At 36.7% G+C, this 24,450-nt stretch overlaps 1 protein-coding gene across 3 annotated transcripts in view; it reads left to right on the plus strand.

The window, feature by feature from the left end:
• The window catches only part of Wake (ankyrin repeat and fibronectin type III domain containing protein wide awake), a 211,141-nt gene that overhangs the window by 39,691 nt on the left and 147,000 nt on the right, over positions 1-24,450 (plus strand). For all 3 annotated transcript variants that reach the window (XM_076327809.1, XM_076327811.1, XM_076327810.1), the window contains exon 2: positions 8,220-8,356. In XM_076327809.1, the coding sequence (XP_076183924.1) occupies positions 8,220-8,356 (137 nt within the window). The remainder of the gene's footprint in view (positions 1-8,219; positions 8,357-24,450) is intronic.

Consider the following 24,450-nt stretch of genomic DNA (forward strand, 5'->3'; position numbering starts at 1 on the left):
CGGTAGGTCTACTATAGGCTCACGGTGTTTGAAGAGAAAGTAGCCGTATTAACGCAAGATGTGCAGCCACGATAAATAAACTCACCGCGAGAAAATGAACTTGCCTCTGTTATTTGGCAAAACGTATTACGAGCAAGGGATAGGCCACCGATTCAAGTGTCTCTAGATCAGTAGTGGTAAACCGTGATCCACTAGCGAACCGTTAGGGCAAATAGCCAAGTGTGTGTGTTTCCAATCCAGAGCCGTATGTTTTTCCATACCAGTGAGATTCGAGCTAACATCTGCTACGTCTTCGAGTATCGGAGCTGACGACAAGTGATCGTATAAAGTGTTTCGTGTGGAATTCGGCTCGAAGGATCAAATGTGTCCCGTACAGTGGAATATTTGACACGTGTTACGTGTCAAATTAATCTTGCGTAAAGAACAAGGATTAGGAAATTGTATGCACTGAGGAATAAGGATCATGAAATTGTATACGACGATGAATAAGGATTATGAAATTGTATACATCGAGGGATAAGGATTATGAAATCGTATACAACGATGAATGAGGATTATGAAATTGTATACAACGATGAATAAGGATTATGGAATTATATACAATCTTCAATTTTAGCAATTTATCGAAACTTAAATGAAACACAATTTCAATAAAACTTGCGAAAGGACAAATGAGGATAGATGACTGTCGAGCAAGTGGTGAAGGTGATTTTCTTAGAGTAGTTGGTTGTTGAAGAACTGTGAAGTACGATCTCGTTCTATTTTGTATTTTCGCTCACGTGTTAAACTTTCGTCACTTTCTAATTGATTGATAGGTCAGAGTCGGTTGAAAGAACAAGGTGCATCCAAAGAAAGGTCAACGGAAGTGAGAAGATTAAAGAGAAAGGAACAGAATATTTGAAGGGAAGCAGATAAGGTTTTAGGATCGCTCAAGCTTGAAGTTCAGCTCGCAGGAGAAAAACATGGAAGATTGTTTGCCCAGTGACAGTATTGTCGAACTTTTTACCGCGGTCGAGGGACGATAAGATTGGGCGCTATCAATCGTTTGTATTGCGAATTAATTTCTCCAAGGGAACGTACGCGACAAGGTTCTCGAAGGTCGGCGAACAGAAAGAAAAGATGGCTTTACTTAGCATAGTGTTTCTTGCGGGTACGATCGACGACGTAGGATCGAGCGCATTGTCCTTTTAAGAAAATGAAGCGTCGTTAGCCTCGCTGTGTTTACAAATAGGATTTCTCAGGAATAAACCAAGCCGGCTCGTCGACGTGGTCAGTTGCGTGTCGTATAATCCGAGCGAACGAAGTAAACAGGAATAGCTCGACTGATATTTCCATTCCCAGAAAATTAGTTTTTCATTACTGCGTCGCCCTACCAGCGACCGCTGATTAGATGTTTACATCGAGGTTTTTCTACTCTTCGTGTTCGATAGCTGGAAGGCCGGTCTGGTTATCAAACGAAGAAAATTAAAGTCTCAGTGTCCGCGCGGGACTGTAAGCAAACAAACCTGTCAGTGCGAGAATCGAGGAAACCCTTGAGGAAATTGTGCCTTTCAATTAACTTCTCAGGTAAAGAATTTTGGTAACACTTGAATTTGGATACGCGAGCACGATCGAACCACGGTGATACGAACAATAATTCGACGAAATAAAATATTTTCGAGCGCATTACTTCTTCCAAGAAGAGTTTTCAAAGAAGTTTTTAACGGAATATTTAATTTTCATTAAAGAAATACACGCTTCGTGCGTAGATCGTTGGTGAGTTCATCGATATCGTTCAAAGATGCAATTACGCACGATTAAAAATTATTCCTATACCGATATCAACTGCTTAACGAACCTGTGGAAATTAGATTCTGGACAATGGGTTGCTTCATCGGTCTTAATAATGAATTCAGGTACCTAGAAAGGAATTCATTTTCTAGTGGGAGTCACCTGTAATTAAAAAACTCCTTCGTGAGAGAAAGAACGCAGCCGAAAATACATCGTCGAGTTACCATTTATATTCTTGTCGTTTGATTGTGCTGACTGGAATATTTCTAAAGAGTACAAACGGTGTATACAACATTTTTGTGCGAGTAGAATTAAATCTTGTCATCGAATCAGTGCTGTGTTAAATTTACCGATAAGTACGTCGATAGTATAAAATCGTCGGTGTCAGTGATTCAGAGATTTTGTGTGGGATCCCGAACAAATTCTGTGGAAACACTGGATTCATGTGGGTGGAAAATACACACGGAAATACGGTGATCTCGATAGTAAGGTTAATGGCGTCGTTGTAGAAAATATCCGGATTCAAATCCTCAAATGGATGCCCAAATGCTCTCCTCCTTTTTTTGCGTTGAATCTCTTAAAGTAACGGGAGAGATTGCCGGGTTTCTCGAGGATCGGAATGAACGTCTAGGGGATAGTGAGGTACTTGAGAGCAAAAATTGCTATGAAATTTGAACAAGTTACGCATTTGTTAGTTTTCTTTTATGTTAAATGACAGCTTAAGGTGTCTAGTTTGTAATCAGTATGGTCGAGAATGAATAAATTTACGTTGTAACAAAATCGAACCCTTAAAAGCAAAGGTCAAGTCATTTGACTGAAATTACCCTTCTAGTGGCAATTTTTTTTTTATAAAAGAAAAGTAAAGAAAACTGTCGATTTAATTACAAATTTCATTATTTTCCATTTTAACAGAAACGAAGCTATAACAATGAACAGTTCTTTCTTGAATTGTAGTCTAGGGTATTTCCAACAATTGTGCTGCATTACATACGGACATTTGTCCCTTGTTAATTAGCTCTATAGCCTTTAATAAGTTTCGTAATTCGCTCATACGTCAATGAATTATCTCTTCCTTTGTGGTATTGCCCCACACTTATTTAACATCAAATGAAAACTAAAACACGAACCGAATTCCATGCACAAGCTTCGCCTTCGTCATTCGGAACCACTTATCCCTGCTCTTGAAACCAACATAAACAATCTCGGTGCATTCTACGTTGTGTTAGGGTCATATACACTATAGGCTTATTTCGTTTCGTTACCGAGCTAAACATTGTTTATGTTGGTTTCAAGTGCAGGGATAAGTGGTTTCCAATAATGAAAGCAGAGCTTGTGCATAGCTCTCGATCGACGTTTTAGTTTTCATTTGACAGAAAATAGACCTCAGTGCACGGGACATTTTTTGCTCAAAATAACTTACTAGACGTATGAACAAACTTTGTTTAACCAAAAATACGGTATGTAAATTATTTCGTCTATATTATCGTCAAATTTGAAATTTCTATTATCCGGCAAAAGTTTACCGATTTCTGACTTAGAAGATGATCCACTCAAAATTCGTTTTCGTATCCTTATATCACTGCACGATACTGTGGCGCGATAAACCCATGAAAGAACACAAGATAGACAACCAAAACGTGCGATAGGAGCTTATGGTAAAGTGGAAGACGCCTCGTGAGGCGATATTGTGCCGTTTTATATTATCCTATCCTGATAATCGGATTAATTTCATACCGATTGGTCAGTTTTCACGGTAACGTTTGTCGTAACAGAAGAGGATTTCCTTTATCGCAACGGTACGGCTCTTGCGTTTCAATCTGGCGATGTTGCAGCGAGATTTCGCAGAATCTCGGTGTTCCACGCTAATGGAACGAAGCTTGGTAAACTCGAGTGTGTTAATTCGAGCAAACAGACGCAAATCAGCGAGGTAGTAGAATTCATTGACACTGTGATCGACATAGGCCCGATCATTTGCGAGAGCTTAAATTAATTACCGATCTTTACGTTTCTATTTGAATTTATATATATTATTCTATTTCATTTAATTTAATTCATTTATTTCTATTTAATTTATATATTACGTTTCTATTTTATATATATATATATATTTATTTATTTATTATATATTATGTATCCGCCACTTTTGAAATCGATTAATTCTTCTGTGCCACATAGACTGTTGAGAAATGTTACGTAACGCAAGATCTGTATATTAATTTATGGTTTTACTGATCTAATTGATTTAAAGATCGTAATAATTATGGAGCCTTTTGGAATGGAATTTGTGTAATAAAAGTTCTCGCATTAAGTGAGAACGTAAATAGTAGTTCTAATTTGAACAGAATTATGTTCAATTCGATCCTCGAGGTCTCGTTTCGTAATTTCGATTGATAAGAAATAACGATAAAGATTCTCGTGTAATAGGAACATTTTCTTCATCGATAGCAAAACGAAAGAATTTAATTGCACAGAAAATTATTTAGGTGTTATTTCCGACAAGTCCACATTTCTGTTCAATATTTCTTACGAAAGTATTAGGTGGCGAGAAACCAGGTTGACGTGGTGAATTTTAAGAAAGTCTTCGATTTGGTCGTATATCTTTGTTAAGAAATTGTTTAAAGAGGAATTTATGACAATATACTGGAAAAGCCTCGTAGCTACTTAAACGAACCTACTTGAATTATAAAGTTCGATGGTCATCTTTCTCGAGTAATTCCACTAATATCTGACGTTTATCAGTGATAATCATTCCACCTTACTTAAGGAGGCTAACTTCCCAAAGTCGTTAATTCTTTAATGGATGGGAGTCTGTTGCAAAATAATTTCAACGCTATAAACTTTTAACATCGAGAGAGTAGCAGTTTTTATTCACCGTGGATGAACGTAATGTAATGAGGTGCATGGAAAGGGATATGACATTTATGTTTCTCTATAGAATTAGCAGCACAGTATTATCCATTGTGAATTGAATGCGAGATCTGTTTCAAAAAGTATTTACATTGTGCAAAAGGTTTCTAGAATGCTCGGTTTTGTTGAAAAATCAATTAAAAAAATTCACATGTTTTTAAAACTCTGAATAAGCTAATCTCACTTCGTTTAAAATATGTTGCTACAGTCTGAACAACAAAGTATCGTTAACTTTTTGATTCACTGTAAAGAGTATGCATATATAGATTTTTACATTATCTTCCAAAATTAAACAGTCGATGTATATATATTCTGACTATCAATACGAGTCAATCATGATGACACTCAAAAGCAACACACCTGACCATCGAAGACAAATTTCAGATCTTTTCTTTTTATTGAAATTATCGATCGGTAAGATCATTTGCCTTGAGCTACTATTCTGATGAATACACCACGCCACGGTGTCTAAATTACCAAGATCCGTCCTTTCCGGTCCTTAAGACCGACTATGTACATAACTAAATAAACATTACAACCTCTATCAATAGAGTCTGCAACTTAGCAAACAGCCTTAGTCGCAGCGTACACTTCTCCTACAATTTAGAAATTCTTTCAATTACTGCATTAACAGAGCTCTTAGTGCGTTATTTATTTATCATTTTATTAAACAGGTGCAGATCCGTTATTATACACAAGCTACATAGTCTATACGTAATACAGAAATAAAACGTTTTTAACAAAGTCGGTTCAAATACACTATATTTATTAAACACTTTTCGCTCAATTTTGTTGACTCTCTTAAAAAAAAAACATATTCTTAAAAATAACGAGGTACAAGTAATTGAAACAATTATCCGAAATTGCATTGAAATAGTAGCGATAAACGAACAAAAATAAAAGCAACTTCAATAGTAGTAATGTCATAGTAATAAAATTAATTAGGTTGATTAGTTCCATGTTTTTCTCCAAAGTATCAATATTATATATATATATATATATATATATATATATATATATATATATATATATATATATATATATATATATATATATACTTCAGAATTACCTTTCGTATGAATAAATCAATACCGATTTAATTTCGCTGTACCACAGGTCGAAAGCTCGTTTGCAATCGAAATAAATAAACAAAATCCAGATCCTCGAGGTCTCGTCTCGTAATTTCCAGCGATTATCTCGTCCGATCTTTTCGAGGGATCGAGCAGCTCTGCTTTACGTGGCGTTCTCTCGAAATTACACAGCGTTGAATTTGCGAATGTTGTCAGTACTCGCGTTGATAGTGGAATTAATCGATGTGTCTGGGAAGGGTTTAAAGTGTCCGTGCTATTTGAGGCGGAGAACGAGATTACTTTGACCCGTGACTGACGATAATCCTCGAGCTGACGTGCTGACAATGTATTTTGCTAGACGGTAAATCCACGCTAATTAACACGCTGACCGATGAAACGTCAGTGAACGCCAGTTCCGCGGAAATTGTTCCACGTTTCAATATTTCGTGAAAATACAATGATCATTGCCAACAAGGCATGCAACGTGCTTGACGTCGAAATATTTAATTGTACCGAAAATAATGTCGGATACGGATCCGGCTCGGGGAACCCCGTAAATTACATAACGAATTTAAATTAATAAGCGCCGCCAACTGTCGTATTGTGTGATCGTCCAGCAGTGGTTTTACACTTTTACGTACGTGCAAACTTGATAATTTTGAAAATATTTATTTTATCGTAGAATTCTGTACGAATCAAAAACACAGTTAATGTATTCGAGTACTGAGTATTTATGTGTGTAAATTCTAGCCGTAACGTGAGTCTTTTTCCATGAAACTAAATACATTCTAAAAGGTAATTTACACAATTAAGAAATTGATAGGAACGATATTATAAATTTTGAGAAAAATTTATAACGATCGAGAATAGTTGCAATTTATAAGAAAAAATAATAAACAACGTGTGGTTCTAAGGCTGAACACCCTAACTGTGATTTGGATTATCGATAATTTTGAGTTAGTAACAGTTGAAGATATTCTTGACTTCGGTATAAACTGTTGTGAGGACACTAAGCTTTATCAAACGATTTTTCAGCCGATAGGCTATTATATTATTATATTAGTAATGTAATTAATTCACTGCATGAAACTTTGGTTATACTACATTCAAAATATGCTTGTATTATCTGGTTTCCTACATAATCTAAGTATCGAGTAATTTTGGAGCGAGTACAGCATACATTTCTGAGTTTCGGATCGTACAAAGTACATAATAGTATGTCTCATCTTGATCATGAGCATATTTTAATATTAAACCGGCGTAACATGATAATATATTGTTCGATGTATATATCTAGCTGTACTTAAGCTTTATCCTTTATTTTAATACGTTTCAACTCGTTAAAAAATTTAAATACACGTCAGGCTCGTTTCATAAAAGGATCCTCTAGAATTTTCTCCGTAACTTTCCTCGATAATTTATGGTCCAAGCTAATAATAATACGAAATTCTTGGTAATAATTGGTTCGTCAAACAAGCCTTTCGAAAATCCATCAAATTGTTCAGAATAGCGAGATTATTCGTGCACGAAAATTGCAAAGCGTAACGTGTTTCGGAGCGATCAAGAAAACCGGAAGTGACAGGATGCTAAGCTAACGATCGCGATACGTGCACGACTCTAAGGTAAACACAGAGTCACCGCTTCGTGACAAGCTGTTTAAGTACAGTATAATTAACAAAATAAATTCCAAACCTTTTACCCGAGGAAACGTTGCCCCCTTTCATCAAGATTTGATTAGGACCTCCTTTGGCTATTGCGTTGATAATTGTCAATTAATTTTCTCTTTGAACGTACCATCCTTTCGCTGGTTTTCCACTCTTTACGTCTCGCAAAAGTAGTTCTACTTTGAACGTTCCGCAGTTCTTAATGAAAATCTTGTTAAATCGTCGCAAAGAAATGGCTGAAAACGGTTACAGACGACATCCCTTATATTATTTCCCTTGTATTATTTTTACGAAAGAGGAATCCTCCAGTTACATCGGTTCGCGAATAAAATTCGTTACAATCGGTGAATATAACTTTGCGTTTAGTCCACCAACAATCTAGAACAAAACCCATACTTTTCAGGAGACTGTCTGTTCCCATTAGAGAATATCTTTGAAATCTTTTCAAAAGTAATTCTGCATCGCATTTAATAAGCCACTTATTATTTCTTAGCAATAAAGGAAGTAATTGTAAATCTTTTTTACTTGAAAATCACTCGAGGAGTATCGAAAGGAATGTTCTCTTTTTGGTCGATCGGAGCAACGACGTACGTTCGTTCAATTTTGATATTTAAGCATACAAATCATGTTAAATATAAAGATACCAGAGAACGTGATAAAAGAAAGTAAGACACAAGAAGGCTGATTTAATTTCTTCGAATTCAGAAGAAATTCTTCGTCACCGGTTTGAGATATTTCTTACCCGCGAAAAAGTCGTTTTGTCGTTGGTTAACACGGTTAATAAAACCTCTTTTCCTGTCTGTTCCAGGTGTTAGGAGGACTAGGTCGCAGGATGTCGAGCGGCGACAAGGCTTCACCGAGCCTGACCATCGATCGCGCCGCTTTTCTGCTTCTGAGGGTAAAGAAAGCCTTCAAGAAGAAGAAGCAACAGCGAAAAGAGAAAAGGTGAGTGTCTCCTACTGGTTTTCGTGTCTTTTCCTTTCTCGTCGTGTCGCGTCAAAACGCGATAGAAAATAGCAGATGTGAAGAGACCGTGCAACAAATGCACCGCCATCTGAAGGGCCTTAATGTACCAGACCTTCCATTTGACGATAAAAAGAAATCACTCGAGATAAGGCAAAGGCGTAGCGTTGGCCAATTTTTCAAAGACTACGCCGGTTCGTTTCAGTTTTGCATTTTATCGTCTGTACGGTTCGCGTAATAATATACACTCGAACGAATGCACTTAAATGCATTTCATTTCCAAAAGTACATTTAATGTACTTAAAAGAGGTAAAGTAATCCATTTGATTTACACAATGGTTTTACAATATTACGTGAATGGAGTTACACGGATTATTATACTGGAATATTAATAATAGAATTTTTTTTATTCGCTACTTGACGATATTTATAACTCGCATCACATGCTTCGCTAGTACTTGCGATTTGTACCTTACAAAATATTTTAGTTTAATTTTTATGAACGTTACAGTGATATAATTTTATGAAAGTCGTAATAGACGTTAGATTGATCCTTAACTATAGATGTCGATATTTTTGTTCCATATATTTTTGGTTTTGCCAAAAGATACTATAATCGATACTTTTACGATTTGTAACAGATACCATTTCCGATCTTTGCTTTCTCTAATTATTTTATTATAATTTTCCATACAAAACCAGCACAGGTTGTCGGGTTTATGGTAAAAATGTTTCAATCCACGTTCAATTTACGATAAGAGAGACAACAAAATAAACAAATATATTTAATACTTTCTTATAAAACGTGTTCTCGTTATCTAATCGAGTTCAAATTTTACAAGGATACTTACCAAACGGAACACACTTTATTTCCGAAAACGAACAAATCTCGAAGTCGTAAAACAGTGTTAAATATTACAATAAAATACTTCAGGTCCTGTACCGTGAGTAGCATATTTCGAATTGCAACATTTCGAACCATACGCGCGTGACAATGGCCGTCAATGGTTATACACTCTTAAGCACGCACACGTGACAGCAGCTGGTAATGGTTGTACACTCGAAGTCACGCGTACGTGACAGCAGCCGATGAGACTTTAATACGAGCATTCTGTGCATTCTCGAGGAATACCACCGCGACTAGAATCCTCTTCGGTCGAAGACTCTGCCACTTTCCGTAGAATATTTCCACCATATTTCTCCAGAAATTATTTACAAGACAATTTGTCTTTCGCGATAACGGTGGTTCAGCTTTGCGTCTAGCCGCATATACGAGCGAGTTCTCCGCCGCGTTGGAAAAGTTAAGAAAGCTCGATCGAGCCGACTTCCACCGAATCATTCGACGAAACCACCAACAGGTCGCGGAGCAACGCAAAACAGAGTCGTTTTCTCGAGATGCAACGAATGAATGCACCAACCGAGGTAGAAGGAAACTTTCGTCGGAAATTCACGTCTCGTTGAACGAGCTGTCGAGAAAATTTAACGCGGCAGCCTTTCCTAAGGAAATTCCCCTCGATGCGGTGGGAAATGATTCGCCAAGTTTGGCAAGTTACCTGTTTCTCGGTAGGTGGCTCCGGCAATTTTTTAGCGACTTTGCGGCGCCACGGCGATACAATCTCGAGTTTCCTTTTCTTTTTCCTTTTTTCTTTCTTTTTTTTTTCGTCTCGATTATTCTCCCGGGAACGTCTCCCGCGAAAGTAGTCGTTTTTCGTCGGGAAAAATCTGCGATCGAACGATGACGCAGCCACGAGAGAGATGTTCATTTCTGAACAGACCAGATGTTCGAATATCGATGCTGCATACAGTCACTCGTATGGGCAAAGTTTACTAATTATCGACGAGTTCGTCGTCGGGGTGATTTCGTCCATAATCGAAAGAACGAAGCAAGCCCGTTATTGGAAACTTTCAATTTCTGTGGTATACGAGCGCTTCAAACGTCTTGTTTCTCGAATGGCGGTCGTAACTGCAACATTGCACGGTAAACCAACTACGGAGTTACTCTCGAACGGAAACCGTAACGAGTCTGTGAACTTTGGTGTCTGGTTTCACGAATTGCGCATAACTGGTGCTTCTTCGTCTTCGAGATCACCTGTGGGCGATACGTACGGTTCGATGCGCGACCTTTGAAAATATCGCGATATCGAGATTCTGGGATTTCGGGGAATCTCGGAATGGAAACGTAATTAGTGAATTCTACGGAAAATAATACTGGGAACCGTCAACCGTGGAAACGATTTCGGGCAAATCCTTGAATTTCGCGTGGGCGATGACGAGCGACCGGGTATAGAATTTCCCATATGCGGTAACCGCTGCTGCGTACGTTCTTGTTTGTGCGTTTCTATGGTTCTGCGTTGTCTGACTCGACCGAGATATGTATCTAGATACCAAGATGTTACACGATGTTGCTGGAATATATTCAGAGGATGGAAATTGAGTTACGTCGGACGACAGGACGAATAGGACGACGTTTCTTAATTCGTCGGGAGAAGAATAGTATTAGAAGGAACAGTGTTAAGCATCGTTTAACGAGCGAGAAGTGTGTCGAGGTTTCGCGACTGAAAGGATTCTTGTTTCAGAAAAGGGCCTCTCTTCGATGTTACAGTCAAATAATATTCATAATTGTTCTCTCGAACTTTTTGTATTCATTTATCAATACTTGAAGGAAATACGTATTTTTCTTTCATAAATAAATATCAATTCGTCGAAGAAATATTTCTTTCGAAATATTTCGGTAAAAACAAATATTTTGTCACTTATTTTTTCGATTTCTAACTATCCGAAATTTTGCACGGTTTTTTTCAAGTTACGCTTAATAAAAACTTCGAAATTCTATCTATGAAGAAACAAAGGTAGATTTGTTTGAACTTTTAGAGTAGAAATCCCTCTGAACCAGAAACTTGTAAAGTAAAATCGATACATACACAATGATTCATACATAAATTAAAAACGGGGTAGGTAACGATTTTTAACCGAAATTCAAGCCAACAAATGAATGAGTCGTTTGTACCACTTAAATATGAATAGTTACTTAAATCTAGTGTAAAAAATTGTTACTTGGAGACGAGAATTACTCTACAGATTGAACTATTGATCATTGGTGCTACTACTATGTTTGAATTCGAAATATTTAACTTTACTCTAAGAATCATTGTTGTATACCTACAAGGCACGGGGATATTTAATTGTTCTCCTTTGAAAGGCCCATGCTCTATTGTACAAAGACAAATAGGGACACGATAATAATTTAAGGAGCTTCGAATCTCAACCCTAAAATGTGATTTATATCTCAACGATTCACTTCGAATAGCCCCATTCGTATTACGAAATTCATTATCCGCATTGAAATCGTGCCGCGTTCCCCTTGTAAAATTAACAAACAATGCAGGTGGCCGACATTTTCTGTTCACCGGTGATATTAATAATTCCTGGTTCAGGAGTCTTGAATATTCATGAAGGCGCGTACACAACAGACGCGCGAAGCCTGAACAAACGTTTCGCGTATTTCGACGAACGTTACGCAGAAACTTTGCTTAATTAAACGAATTCACTTAAGGCGGATGAAAACACATGAAGTATATCGCAACGATCGTTTCGCGTTATCGTACGATTTCAATGGAACTTTGACTCGTTAATTAACAAAACGTATACCAACCGCTCTAAACTTTCCGCGCGTCGTCGTTCCATCTTTCCAGAAACAAGACTTTCTTTGTATATATATATTTAATACACATCGTACACCGGTTTGATCGAAAATCGTACTCATTCGTACAAAAAGGAAATTATTTAAGACTCGCGATGCAAGATGAAAATTGCGTAACATAATTTTCTTTGCAATACTGGAAACTTGCAAACTGCTCTCCCTCGAGGAAACACGAAGCATCGAGTTTGATCATTTTGTCGAGTATGTCAATACAAGATAAATTGTTCTGACCTCGAGAGTACGAACAGTTCGAGCCATGAAAGAAATGCACTTCACGTGTCTAGGTACGTTAAAAAATATAAATATTCTTCCATGTTATATTTTCACTACTTTTGGTACTATTCTTTGGTCTAGGTATGTTAAAAAATATAAATATTCTTCCATGTTATATTTTCACTTTTTTCGGTACTATTCTTCGGTCTAGGTATGTTAAAAAATATAAATATTCTTCCATGTTATATTTTCACTTCTTTTGGTACTATTCTTCGGTCTAGGTATGTTAAAAAATATAAATATTCTTCCGTGTTATATTTATTCTTCGGTCTAGGTATGTTAAAAAATATAAATATTCTTCCGTGTTATATCTTCGATTCTTTCGGCACTATCTTTTCGCTAGGCTTAAATAAAAAACGATCGACTCGGTAAAGTAAATATTCCATTACCTGAAAAGTCGTGTCTCGCTCTTCATTACGTGGGTTATTTCTCGATCGTACCGAGAACACGTTGAACTTCCCGTGTAAATGTACAGAGCAATTTCGATGTTAATATCCTTTTACAAATATCATCGGTACAGTGTTCGACACTCGTCGTATTGATTGTCCATCGCGGATGAATTGCGTAATCGGAAGCGAGAGTTTTCATTCCGCTAATCAAGCGGCGTGTTTCGTTCTGTAATTGGAGCGGGCTCGAAGTGTCGCGTGTGCCCTGCGTTTCTACCGATCCGGCATGGAAATTTCTGTTACGTGAATACGAAAACGCGCGTCACCGGTATACGCGCGCGCGTTAATCTAAACTTTAGAATCTAATCAACACCGGAGAACGACGAACGATTTTCAGCGGGCTCTTGAAAAGCTTTGCTTTTCCAGGTCGCGCTGAAAACTCGATGGCCCGTCGATTCATGTTCTCGGCGAGCATCTGTCAGGAATTTTGATAAGCTCCGGCGCAAATGCTCGGCATCAAGGAACGTCGATACGAACTACAGTTGATGGATGTAGTTTTTTGAATCGACAGGGGAAAAGAGAACCATTAAAAAGAACACGACCCCAAACGCCGAGAATATTGCCCAATGTTCCTGGAAAGCTAATTTCCAAACCGACTTTCGAGTTCCATTTTGAATTTTCGTCGAACGCACGTTGCTACGAATTGGCTTTTCAAATTGAGAAAATATTCGAATTTAAAATTGCGTTTACTTAGACTTTCCGGAGCGTGTGGTACGTCGATGTGGATGAAAGAATGTTTACCTCTTGATCTTCGGTAACTATGGTCATTGAATTTTCGAACGCGATGATGTATGTATATTGAAAAATATGTACAGTTTCGTTTCTTAAAAGAAAAGTGTTCCTCAAAACACTTGAATTTTGTCTAATAATATCTACTGGTATTGGTAATATTTTCGAACATATTCAGTTGCAACACTTCACTAGGTTTGGCCTGTGCACACGAATTATCCTCATTGTTAACTATACCGCAGTAATAAACGTTACTAAACGCAATGATGAATTGACGTAGATGAACCAATGCGTCCAGCCACTGTTAAAATATTGAAATTAATTGAGAATTTTGGATAAACACCATACACATCGCTCACATTGAGGTATTTATATCTGCAGGCATTCACCATGATCACCAACTCCCGTCGTTCTCCATTCGAACATTCCATCGAAATTAATACTAAAATTTACTATACACTCGTTCCAAGTACATCTATTTACCAATCGATAAATATCAATTCACTTAAATTCGAATTAGATACCGATTGATATACCAATTCATTTAAATTCACAGGTGTTTTACAAGTTCGATAAACTCGTTTATCAAAATTATTTTAAATTTGAGCAAAATTTAATTTTTTACACGTGCATGTTATACTTTGCAATCATAGGGATCTAGATCACGTTGGTTCAGTTCGTAATGATCGAATCTCTGGCACGTTAGCCCATTACGAAAGGAAATATGGAAATTCCGGGGCTTGCATATCCGCGATGCTACTTTATTCCCAACCTTTGTAAACGACGTCATGACCCTGATTACTAATTAACCCGAATAGCGATCGTCTTCTCCGAGCACTTTGCCGAGGAAAAAAAAAGAAGGTGTTGAGTTAGTTAATGCACGGTCGTTTGTCTTCGCAGTAACTTTGACGCGATTCGACGACTGTTACCAACACGTTTAATCGACGAGGAAAAGGAAAGTTGGTGTCGAACTCAAAACAAACGTACGAAGATCAAAATAACATTGCAAAAATTAATCAAACGTCGGCATTCGGAGAATAAATAAATTACACGTATCGAACCTGGAGTTGTACTTGGTCAGGTGAGGTCTCTGACCTCGAAAGTAATTTTTGTAAAATATTTTAGGAAAAAGGGTATAGTGCTTTGATAAGATTCAATAGACTCCAATGTTTCTTTACTGTTCGATACAAACGATAGACTTGTGGATAATAATTCACTGAGAATTCATAATAATTCAGTTGGAAGGTGGACAATATTTTTTTAATTACAAATTAATGTTTGTCACACCTCGACAGATTACTCCAAATGTAATCATTTGTGTCGTGCGATTTTCAAAAGGTTTCTTTTAGGTTCAGATTCTTTTCGGTTTTATTTTTTATTATGACATCGCTATGTTGTTCAGTATGGCATATTGACATTCGTTGTGATATCGGGCATAATTATGCATTTGTCAATGTAGGTGTACAGGTTATCATTGTTTGTAAAATTGACAAAATCTTCATTGAAAGAGGTCCCAATTATTCTAGAACTACAATATGCACCGGAGTTTCGGAGTTGACGCATTTTCTTATTTTCATTATTATTCTGGGAGAATCCTTTGAGAAATCTTTTGGGGGAATCGTCTATTAAGAAACTTTCGATTTAATTGCTTTTTGCACTTTGTGGTTCAGGAGAGGATTACGTTCAAAATTCCAATGGGTTAGTTCTGTATGCATGTAGGCAGATCATTCCACTGTATTAGTTTATTCTTTAGTGTTGTATCTCATTGTTAAATGTTCTGAAAGATTAATTTTCCGTTTTTCTTTTCGCAATAAAATTTATATTTACGCTGTTTAATTATATCCTTTTCAATCGTTCAGAACTAATGAATCGAGATTATATTCAATTGAATCTTTTTCCATCTTTTTCGCGCGATAAGCTTTCACACATAGTACGAACAGTCCTCTGGTATGGATTTTTGCTAGAAGATATCGATAATAAGGCCGTTTGTATGAGAGTCAGGGTGTCATGGTTAACCATTGTCGTACAAAGGGTCGAAAAATGGAAGTCCAGAGAGACATCTATAGGTTCTCGTGACTCCAATCCGTGAAACGATATTGCAACTTCCTTTCTTCGCTATAGTACCACTTTCGTGGTAATACAGATCTCGATGTTCCTATCAAAAAGCAGATTATAGGTTCGTGCACTGTTGAACTTGAAATAACATTCGAACGTTACGTGTTTTTAACGAATGCTTGTTTCTTTCTATGTGAAAATGATAATACGAATAAAGAGTGTTTCCTTTTGAACATATTGATCTCTTTTAGCAATATTTCCCAAATTTTTATTCATTGCTTCTCCATTGCTATTCGATTACCTTATCTCAATTACCAATAGTCATCTATAGTGTCGTTTTCGAGAAGAAAAACCTATTTTCATTATTGTGAACGTATGAAATTTCGTTCGAAAATATTGACTCGGGATTGAATTACTTTTCCACGAGCATCGTATTAATAATTATTGTAACGAATCTAGTTCAAACAAGCATATTAGATATATTTTATTTTCGATGAATATTTCGATTTTTGATTTTTGCATTCCATTAAATGCAGAAATATTGTGCTACTTTAGACCAGAAATATACTATATAATCATACTCTGCAAGAATTGTGTACTTTGAAGCGATTTACATCGTCTTCTAGAAGTTTAATATTGGATCGTGCGGAAACGGGAAAGAGAAACAGAGAACAAAACGATTGTTTTTAGAAGACTGCGGCATGTAGGAAACATTCGTTGCATCTAGAAGATACAGAAATGCGGAGCTTTTCTGCAGTCATGCGTGAAAACGAGAAGTTGTGTTTCTTTCGTAATATTCGTAGCTGTCCGTTGCAGGATCGAAACCACTAACCAGTCTATCACGTAGTTATCTCGTTATAACTGGATGCAATTGATTACACAATTCCTTCTAAATATCGATAAGGTCACAGTAATAGTCTACGCAAGTATAGTTTAATTACATAAATGTTTCGATCCCTTGAAACATTATTTCGAGAAATTAAAAATTAAATTAGATATATTTTATTTTCGTGATCAGTCGTTTCTTTTTTCGATAAATAACATAAGGTTAAAACATAATGATTCCAGAAAATTTCTACCACAGTCGAAACACCTTTGCGCGATTCTAAGCTGTAAAGTGCTTAGTGCTAACAATTCACACGCAGTTTAAACATGTAAATGGAACGTTCCAAATGTCGTTTATTTAATTAATGTCTTTATGTACTTAAGACCGGAATTGTAGATTTTATAATTGGTCGGTTGCGCAATTATTTAACTTGAACGAGTTGAATAAATTAAACTCAAAGTGCTTCGAACAAATTGTCAAAATTTCAACGTTTAATTTCCCCGGTGACAAATAAAAGCGGGAAAATAGAATTTATAATCGAGACTAATATTAATTCTCCCATTTCGTTCCATGGCTGGTTGATAGAACGTGGTTAGTGTAGTTAGAGTAATCGATTCGCTTTACAATGAAATGTGTCCACGTTGATGGTAGACAGGGTGTGGTGAAATTTCTGGTACAGCTTTAAAATTCTTCATTTGAAAATAAATCGAAAATATGCGATATAATGTTTCGATACGAGGCTTTGTTTTCGAGAAAGTTAATTTGAAAAATTCGCGGGCCACGTTACGATTTCTCTAACGCGTCTGACCACTGATCGTTATTTCTACTTGCGTTCGGATATATAAACGCTAACGATGGTTTTGGTATTAATGGTTCTGCATTCTACCGATTGTACTATCGTTTAGCTAGTTCAAACCAGTTGAAATAAACGATACTGTATCAATGTTAATGTTTAGCGACATTAACACAAGTAGAAGTAACGAATAATGGGCTGACATTTTTATACTTCGTATAAAAATATTTTATCATACATTCTCGATTAATATTGTAAGAAAAATCATCCTCTTTCGGTTGTAACGGAACGTTCGACCCGTTCTGTATAAATGGGACATAAAATATAGGAAGAACAAATACTTGATTGAATGGATTCGTGCCCTTTTTCTTTTACCAGAGCTTCGTCATATTTCTTGAAAGAACGAAACTGTGGTAGACGCCAGAGATAATACTCGAACGACTCAGTTCTCGAAGGAAATAACGCACTTTCTTATAATGATTCTATCGAACGTCAGATGTAGCGAACTTTGAGAAACGAAATTCATACATAAATTATGTGGTTGAAGATTTAATGCTCGAGTTATATCTCTTTCGTGTTAAATCTTGCGTTTGGTTAATTTATGCTAATGGAACTGTGGTTAAATTTCTCCGTTATTTTCATGCTATTAGGTAATCGATCTACATTATAGTTCTACAATAAAGAAATGAAATTCGAATTGAAATCTAACTGGAAACATTTGACGAGAATTCAAAAATGATTTCTCTGTAATATTAACTTGTGTGTTAAATTTCATTCGACTTGACAGAATAATTGAAGGCACTTCTAGGGTCCTTCTCCGAATGGAAGTGTTATTCGCACTATAGTGTTTTATTTCACAATGGCGCGTCTAATTAGTACATATATAGTTAACGCAATTATTTTTAACGCAGCTCGTAATTCTTGAGGTCTTTTCCTTTGAGAAACGTAGCTTTTCGTAGGGATTTCGAGAAATGAATTGTTGCCTCTTGACTTCTCCATTTTTTCTCAAGATTATCGTCGAAAGCGGCTAATCCTGAATGCCATTGTGCAGGATTGTCACGGTCAACGATTTACGTCGCAGTAACATTAGAATTTTTCGCGAAGGAGCTTAGAATTTCTAAACGCATCAATTTTTCACGAATGCTCTATTTCTGGAATTTTTATTGCCGCGGGGAAATTGATCAATAGTTCCTCTTTCGCGAGGAAACACGAAATATCAAGTTCGATCGTTTCACTAAATATACCAGTCCAACGATAAATTGCTTTCGACTTCGATACTATATTTTGTACAAATAACAGCAGCCTTCCGTTATTAAGTAACAGTTTATATTAACAAATTTTTACTTTTCTGAAAGTAAAGTTTACTTTTCTTTCGTCCATATTTGAACTGCTCTTGCACGTCAATACGATCGAGCGAATTTATAATTAAACTGTTTTTTTTTTATACCAACAGTTTTCAAGTATTATAGCACGTTTTTGTAGAGAATGAAACGTTTATTCCTACATTCGAAAATATGAAGTTTCATTGCAAAGAAAACTGCAATTGCACTCTGCTCTGCACCGATATCTACAAATGCATAAAGTAACACAGAAAGATGCAGTTTACGACCATTTGATCTTATTCAACGATATTGTCTTTGGATTTTTAATCGTTTTGAAAATTCAACTCGTCCAAAGTGCGTATGACACTATATAATGGATGCACTCAATGAACGGTAATGAACCCTCGATGAAAAATTCATCGGGGTACCTTTCTTCTCGTACAATGCAACAGATGTATCACGAAAGGAAAACTCTGATCGATGATTTCGTATAGTCGAGCGTCTCACTCGGGGCGGTGATTTCTTCCACGATGCCAGCAGGTGCAAAATTTATTTTCACCCGGTTACTTTCAACCCTCGAGTCGCTGGAACTTCGAAAATATTTTTACGGGAAACGACGTCGATATAAACGTGCGAGGAAAATACAGGGACTCGATCCACGAGAACAAACGTTCTGTTTTCGTAGATTGTTTCCTGTCTCACGTTGAACCCCCACATCAGAGATTCCTTTTCCATATAACGGAATATTTCACGTGCTCCTCGCTAAAAATATTACGGAAAGAAAATGATAGTCCTCGATGGGGTCCTCGCTAGGTTATAAATTACAGAAAGCCACAGTAACTCTCCCATATCTTGGAACCCTCGCGACGATCGTAAGAGTGAAACGTAAATGTCAGTCTATTAAAAGCGGTTCGAAAACTTCTCGTAAATTTTACTTTCTTACACCCGACCATTTCGAGGCATTTTCCACGAGTTGTACATTCATCATTCGGTGATAAAAGTATGGCAATATTTCCAATATCGCACATCGTAAATATTAAACCTTGCGAACCTTGAACAGTTTCACATAAAGAATATCAGGTATTATACTAAGATTACGAACATCGTCGGTAAACATTACAGAGCATATCGAAGATTACGTAGAAGTAATCTTTGGGATCATGGTTCGAATAGACACAATTTTATTTCTTTGTGTACCGAGAGGCACGATTGGTAACGAGACTGTTAAACAATGATATCGGTCAGATCTCGAATCTGTTTCATTTTGACGTTCGTGGGTATCGTCTAAACTGGATTCCAATGTAAATATTTGTACTCGATACGCTCTCGTTATTGAAAATAATTAGGAAGAATTTACAGTTTAGATCCCACTAATGGCGAGATTCAATTGGTGTTCGCGCTCTTACGAACTTCATCCTCGGTGAAATGAATTACCGCAGATTCAGGCGACGTTCATACTTGGACTGAAGTTTGTGGGTTCGATTACATATAATCTGGCGTACGTAATTATGGGACCGAGAAGTTTCGACAACTTTCCAGCGACTAGCTCCCGGCGTCGTATGCAAATTGGTCGGCTATTTACCGAAGAAATAAGCAATCAGGAAGGTCGTCGTTTCACAAGATTATGCATATTTTGCGAGTAATTCTGTCGTCATGGTCGTATATTCCATTCATCGTTGAATTTACTCCAACCGCGTTGGAAACCTTGCGGGAAGTTCGTAGAACCGTTTATATTGTTACAGTGTAATATATTTAAACATTGCAGCCTTCGTACACCACACCGATTACAATGAGAGTTGTTAGGTTGACGGTAATTAACGCTAAGTGCCGAGTTACTGTAACGCATTATTGCGTGAATAAGTGAAACAATTTCCACCACACGGTACAGGAAATTTTCTCTATCACCGTATCGATTTATAAACGATATTTGCTATCGTGCCCGGATATATGAAAACACACGGGCTCGATTCGAGTTTCATATAAACGGGCAATACTGCGTCGACTTATAGCAATTGGACTGCAACTGTGCTACGAGTGAACTCTATTATCGAGCCAATAACTTTTAATACTGCGAGCAGAATCGTAACCGTATTCTCATTGTTGATAATTGTGTTACGTTACGGTAGCTCTATAGTATTTCGTCTTTTCGTACGTGAATAATATTGTTTCGACGTTTCGACTTTTTTTATTAGGTTCCTTTCATTATTAGGAATATTCATCTCTGCGTGCATTTTGTATTTTATACTTCGAAGCATTTTCAACATCAGAACTGGACGAATAAACAAAGAGCAATGCTTGCTTTTTGGAAAGGTAAATTCGTCCCGAAGAAATCATCTCTCGAGGAACTTGATTTCTCGACATTATGGTCCCCTAATTGCAATTTCATTTTTATGGAAATTGACCAAGCTGCGAAAAAAAGTTAAGATTCAACACTTCTCGGTTAATTGCCATTTGCATGCATTTCGCGAGATTTTTCTTCTTAAAAACGCAATTCTTTTCTAACGACTTGTATTACATTTTGCGACTTACTTTTACACGAGAGTCGGTTCTTCGTGAAGTATCCCAGACGCCTTGATATACGCTCATTAGTAATTTTTCGCAGTAATCATTGTGTCGTAGCGTAAAGCGAGTAATCGATTAAGTGGCCAGACAGCGAAGTGCGTGTCTGAAGTTGTGTGTCTAGACACGAATATTATACGTGACTCATCAGGAGTGTATTCGCATAAGAAGCGTGTACAATTCGTTGACAATAAATGCACTAATTGCATCGTAAGAATTATCAATATATATTTCAAATTACGCGCGAAAGAAAATAGAAAATTATCGTTAAAAGTTTGAAAGAAACTTCTCCATGATCGGTATTTCGGTTTCTAATTATCAGCAACAGATTTTAAAGAAACTTTCATTATTCACCGATGCGTACGTGTTGCAATCCTTGTACAGAACGAAACAAATTATTAAATGTACAAGCAAGTAACGATTTAATTGATCATAAATTCAAATACCAATGTAATCTCGTTCTACACCGAATATCGTTTTTGTGTATCATTTTGGATGTTTGCGGTTTGTTTCCAGTATGCTTTATTTTATCCGATTTTTATTCGAATTGGATTTATCTCGTCGTTTACGTCCCGACTCGTTGATTCAGTGACTGCATCGAAGTGTAATGCATAAACTAAATCCCTCCGACAGGTACTTAAATTTCATTTCTCTTCCTCTTCGTTTCAGCTTGAGCGCGACGAACGATTTCGATTACACGTTAAACGTTATAACGAGGACTGGAAGAAAATATTCAATGATCAACGGTGAATCAATGCGCAATATTTTACGACGATAATGAAAATGTTTCGTTATCCCGATTGACTGTGAAAAAAGTTTCCCCAGTGTAGTCGTTCCCATCGTTCGCCTTCGAGGCTCGTCTCCGTAGAAAGATTTAAATTATTTGGCATAAACGATTTTCCGCTCGGCGTGTAACGACGATCGCATCGACAACGCGAATAATGAAGAAAGGCTGGGTCGATCGTAATTTCAATGAATATTCATCGTTTCACCGCATTCGTTTCCTGGCATAATAAATTACGTACGTCATCGGGTTGAATTATGCGACAACAGATAAGGGACATTAAAATCACGCGAGGAATAAAGTAGCTTTGCTCTTTGTTATAAAAGATTCACGATTTTTCGCCCCGAGAAAAACAGACTGGAACGTCACGGTTTGTGTATGCAATTATTAAGTAGTCGAATAATTACGAGATCAAATGAATTTGGACGGATGCTATCGAGTTCTGACGTGCATGTACAATTAATTGGATCAATTGGAATAGTTTTCCTTAGAGATGGTATCGTTATGTCGAACAAAATCGATCGATATTAACAAATAGTTTAAAAATCTAGAATTTCGTACGATACAATCGAGAACAGGGTGATTCCACAAATAAATCGAATACGTGGAATACAATTATTTTATAGTTTCGTTTTTCAGAAAAACAATATCGAAAATTCGTGCAAAGATTCTCAGTAATACGATATTAGTTACTCTACGTGTACGTTACCAAATAGAAGTTACAATCGATTAAAACAAACCACCATCAATGTTCACAAATTTCGACACACAAGTGGAAACACCGAGTAATGACCAGACGTATTCGCCGAGCTCTATTATATTGCAAATCAATTTTCTCGAAAATCAAATACCGTGTAAAAAAAAAAAAAGAAACATGTATTTCGTACGTTTTTATTTATTTTCACACGTATAGTATTTTCGATTTATTTTTAGGTATATTTGTATAATTTTTAGATACATTTGTACAAAGTTGAACATCTCGTCAAATTACTTCGTAGAGATTTGATAACGGTAAACATTTACAAGACTCGTGGTGCTCGGAGCTGAGCCACTTGCAGCTAACGCGTTTTCGTAACTTGAAAGTGATATTCGTAATTTGCAGATTTATTTATTCAACGTCGGGCACGAGACGCCGTGGCCATGGGCGGGGGCTTGGTTGCAGTAAATTCGTTAAATCTCTCAAAATGTCGCGAATCGCCGAATGAAATTCTCTCCCGGTCATTTTTACGCAAATTTACGAGCAACGCGACGCGTATCATCGAGTCAATTAATTCGAGAAGCTGAGGCACGTGTCGCGCGTTCTCCGCGCTTGGACAGAGTCGAGGTTGCATTTTCATGGTTTACCGGAACGTAGCGTGAATAGCAAATAAATTTACGCGAGGAATGAAGAATGAGGGGAGCGCAATGTAGCGGAATGTTATCGCGCATCGTTTCCACGTGGCGCCCTTGTTTTACGAATTAATTACGCGAATATGCTAAGGCGCGTATCATTGAAACGGTGGATGAATTATTTAACAAATAAACAAGTTTTTTGCCTTCGGTAGCGGATGGAAGTTTGCGAAAGTGCAAAGAAAAAAAAGAACGTCTCAATACGGTATGTAAACATACTTCTGGCCGTTTAAAATGCCGCCAATCTCTTTGCAAAATCGATTATTTTAATTGTTGTTTTAATATGCGATTGACCGCAAATACAAACTTGATTTTGGAAATCATTTAAGTCTCGAACCAAGTTTCGTCGTCGATGCAAAATCTTCGATTGGAATTTTATCTTCTTCGTTAAATGAAAGTCCAAAGTAATAATAGAATTATATTATAATTACGTACGCGACGAAGACTTGGTATTCTTGTTTGTTAATTCCGTTTTTGTATAAATATAATATAATGCGATTGATGTTAGTATTTAAACGAACGATTAAACAAAGGAGAAATAAATATATAATAATTACCAGAAAGCGATTAATTAAACGACGTGTCTCCACAGGTTAATGAAATGGGCTGAAACCTCGGCCGGAAACATTATATCGGTAATGAAACCTGGTTTTGTGATTTAAACGATCTCGGGAATTTATTTGTAAATGCACGAACCAAGTTTTATTCGGATATTAATTTTACCACGAACGATTACGTGAAATTCGGTGCAACGAATGAGACAATGGGTACAACGAACAACAAGTCGTTCGCTTTTCTATCGTTGATCATTATCCGCAGGACAGCCATTATGAAAATGGATAGCTGTTCAGAAGTAGCGTTCCTACGTAGCTCGAAGTCCTAGTTAATAAGTACCAAGAACTACGAGATAACTTAAGTGGAAGTCGTACCGGAAATTAATTAAAATAATAATTGAACTCGTGATGTATCACTTTCCAGCAGAGATGGACAAAGTTTGCTACGAATAACAAATGACAAATGAAAACAACGAATAACGTTTGCAAATCTTTGCAATACAAGATATAATTTCGTTCTCTCAAAATTTTATTGAGTAACGAATCAATAGTTGTTCATCTTTTATTCGTTATTCGAGATTTTTACAAAAGGAGAAATTTTTGTAAGATAAGAATTTTATCATGTTCAAATAGAAGAAATTGTAGT

This window comes from Ptiloglossa arizonensis, chromosome 2, assembly GCF_051014685.1.
Source record: "Ptiloglossa arizonensis isolate GNS036 chromosome 2, iyPtiAriz1_principal, whole genome shotgun sequence".
NCBI lineage: Eukaryota > Metazoa > Arthropoda > Insecta > Hymenoptera > Colletidae > Ptiloglossa > Ptiloglossa arizonensis.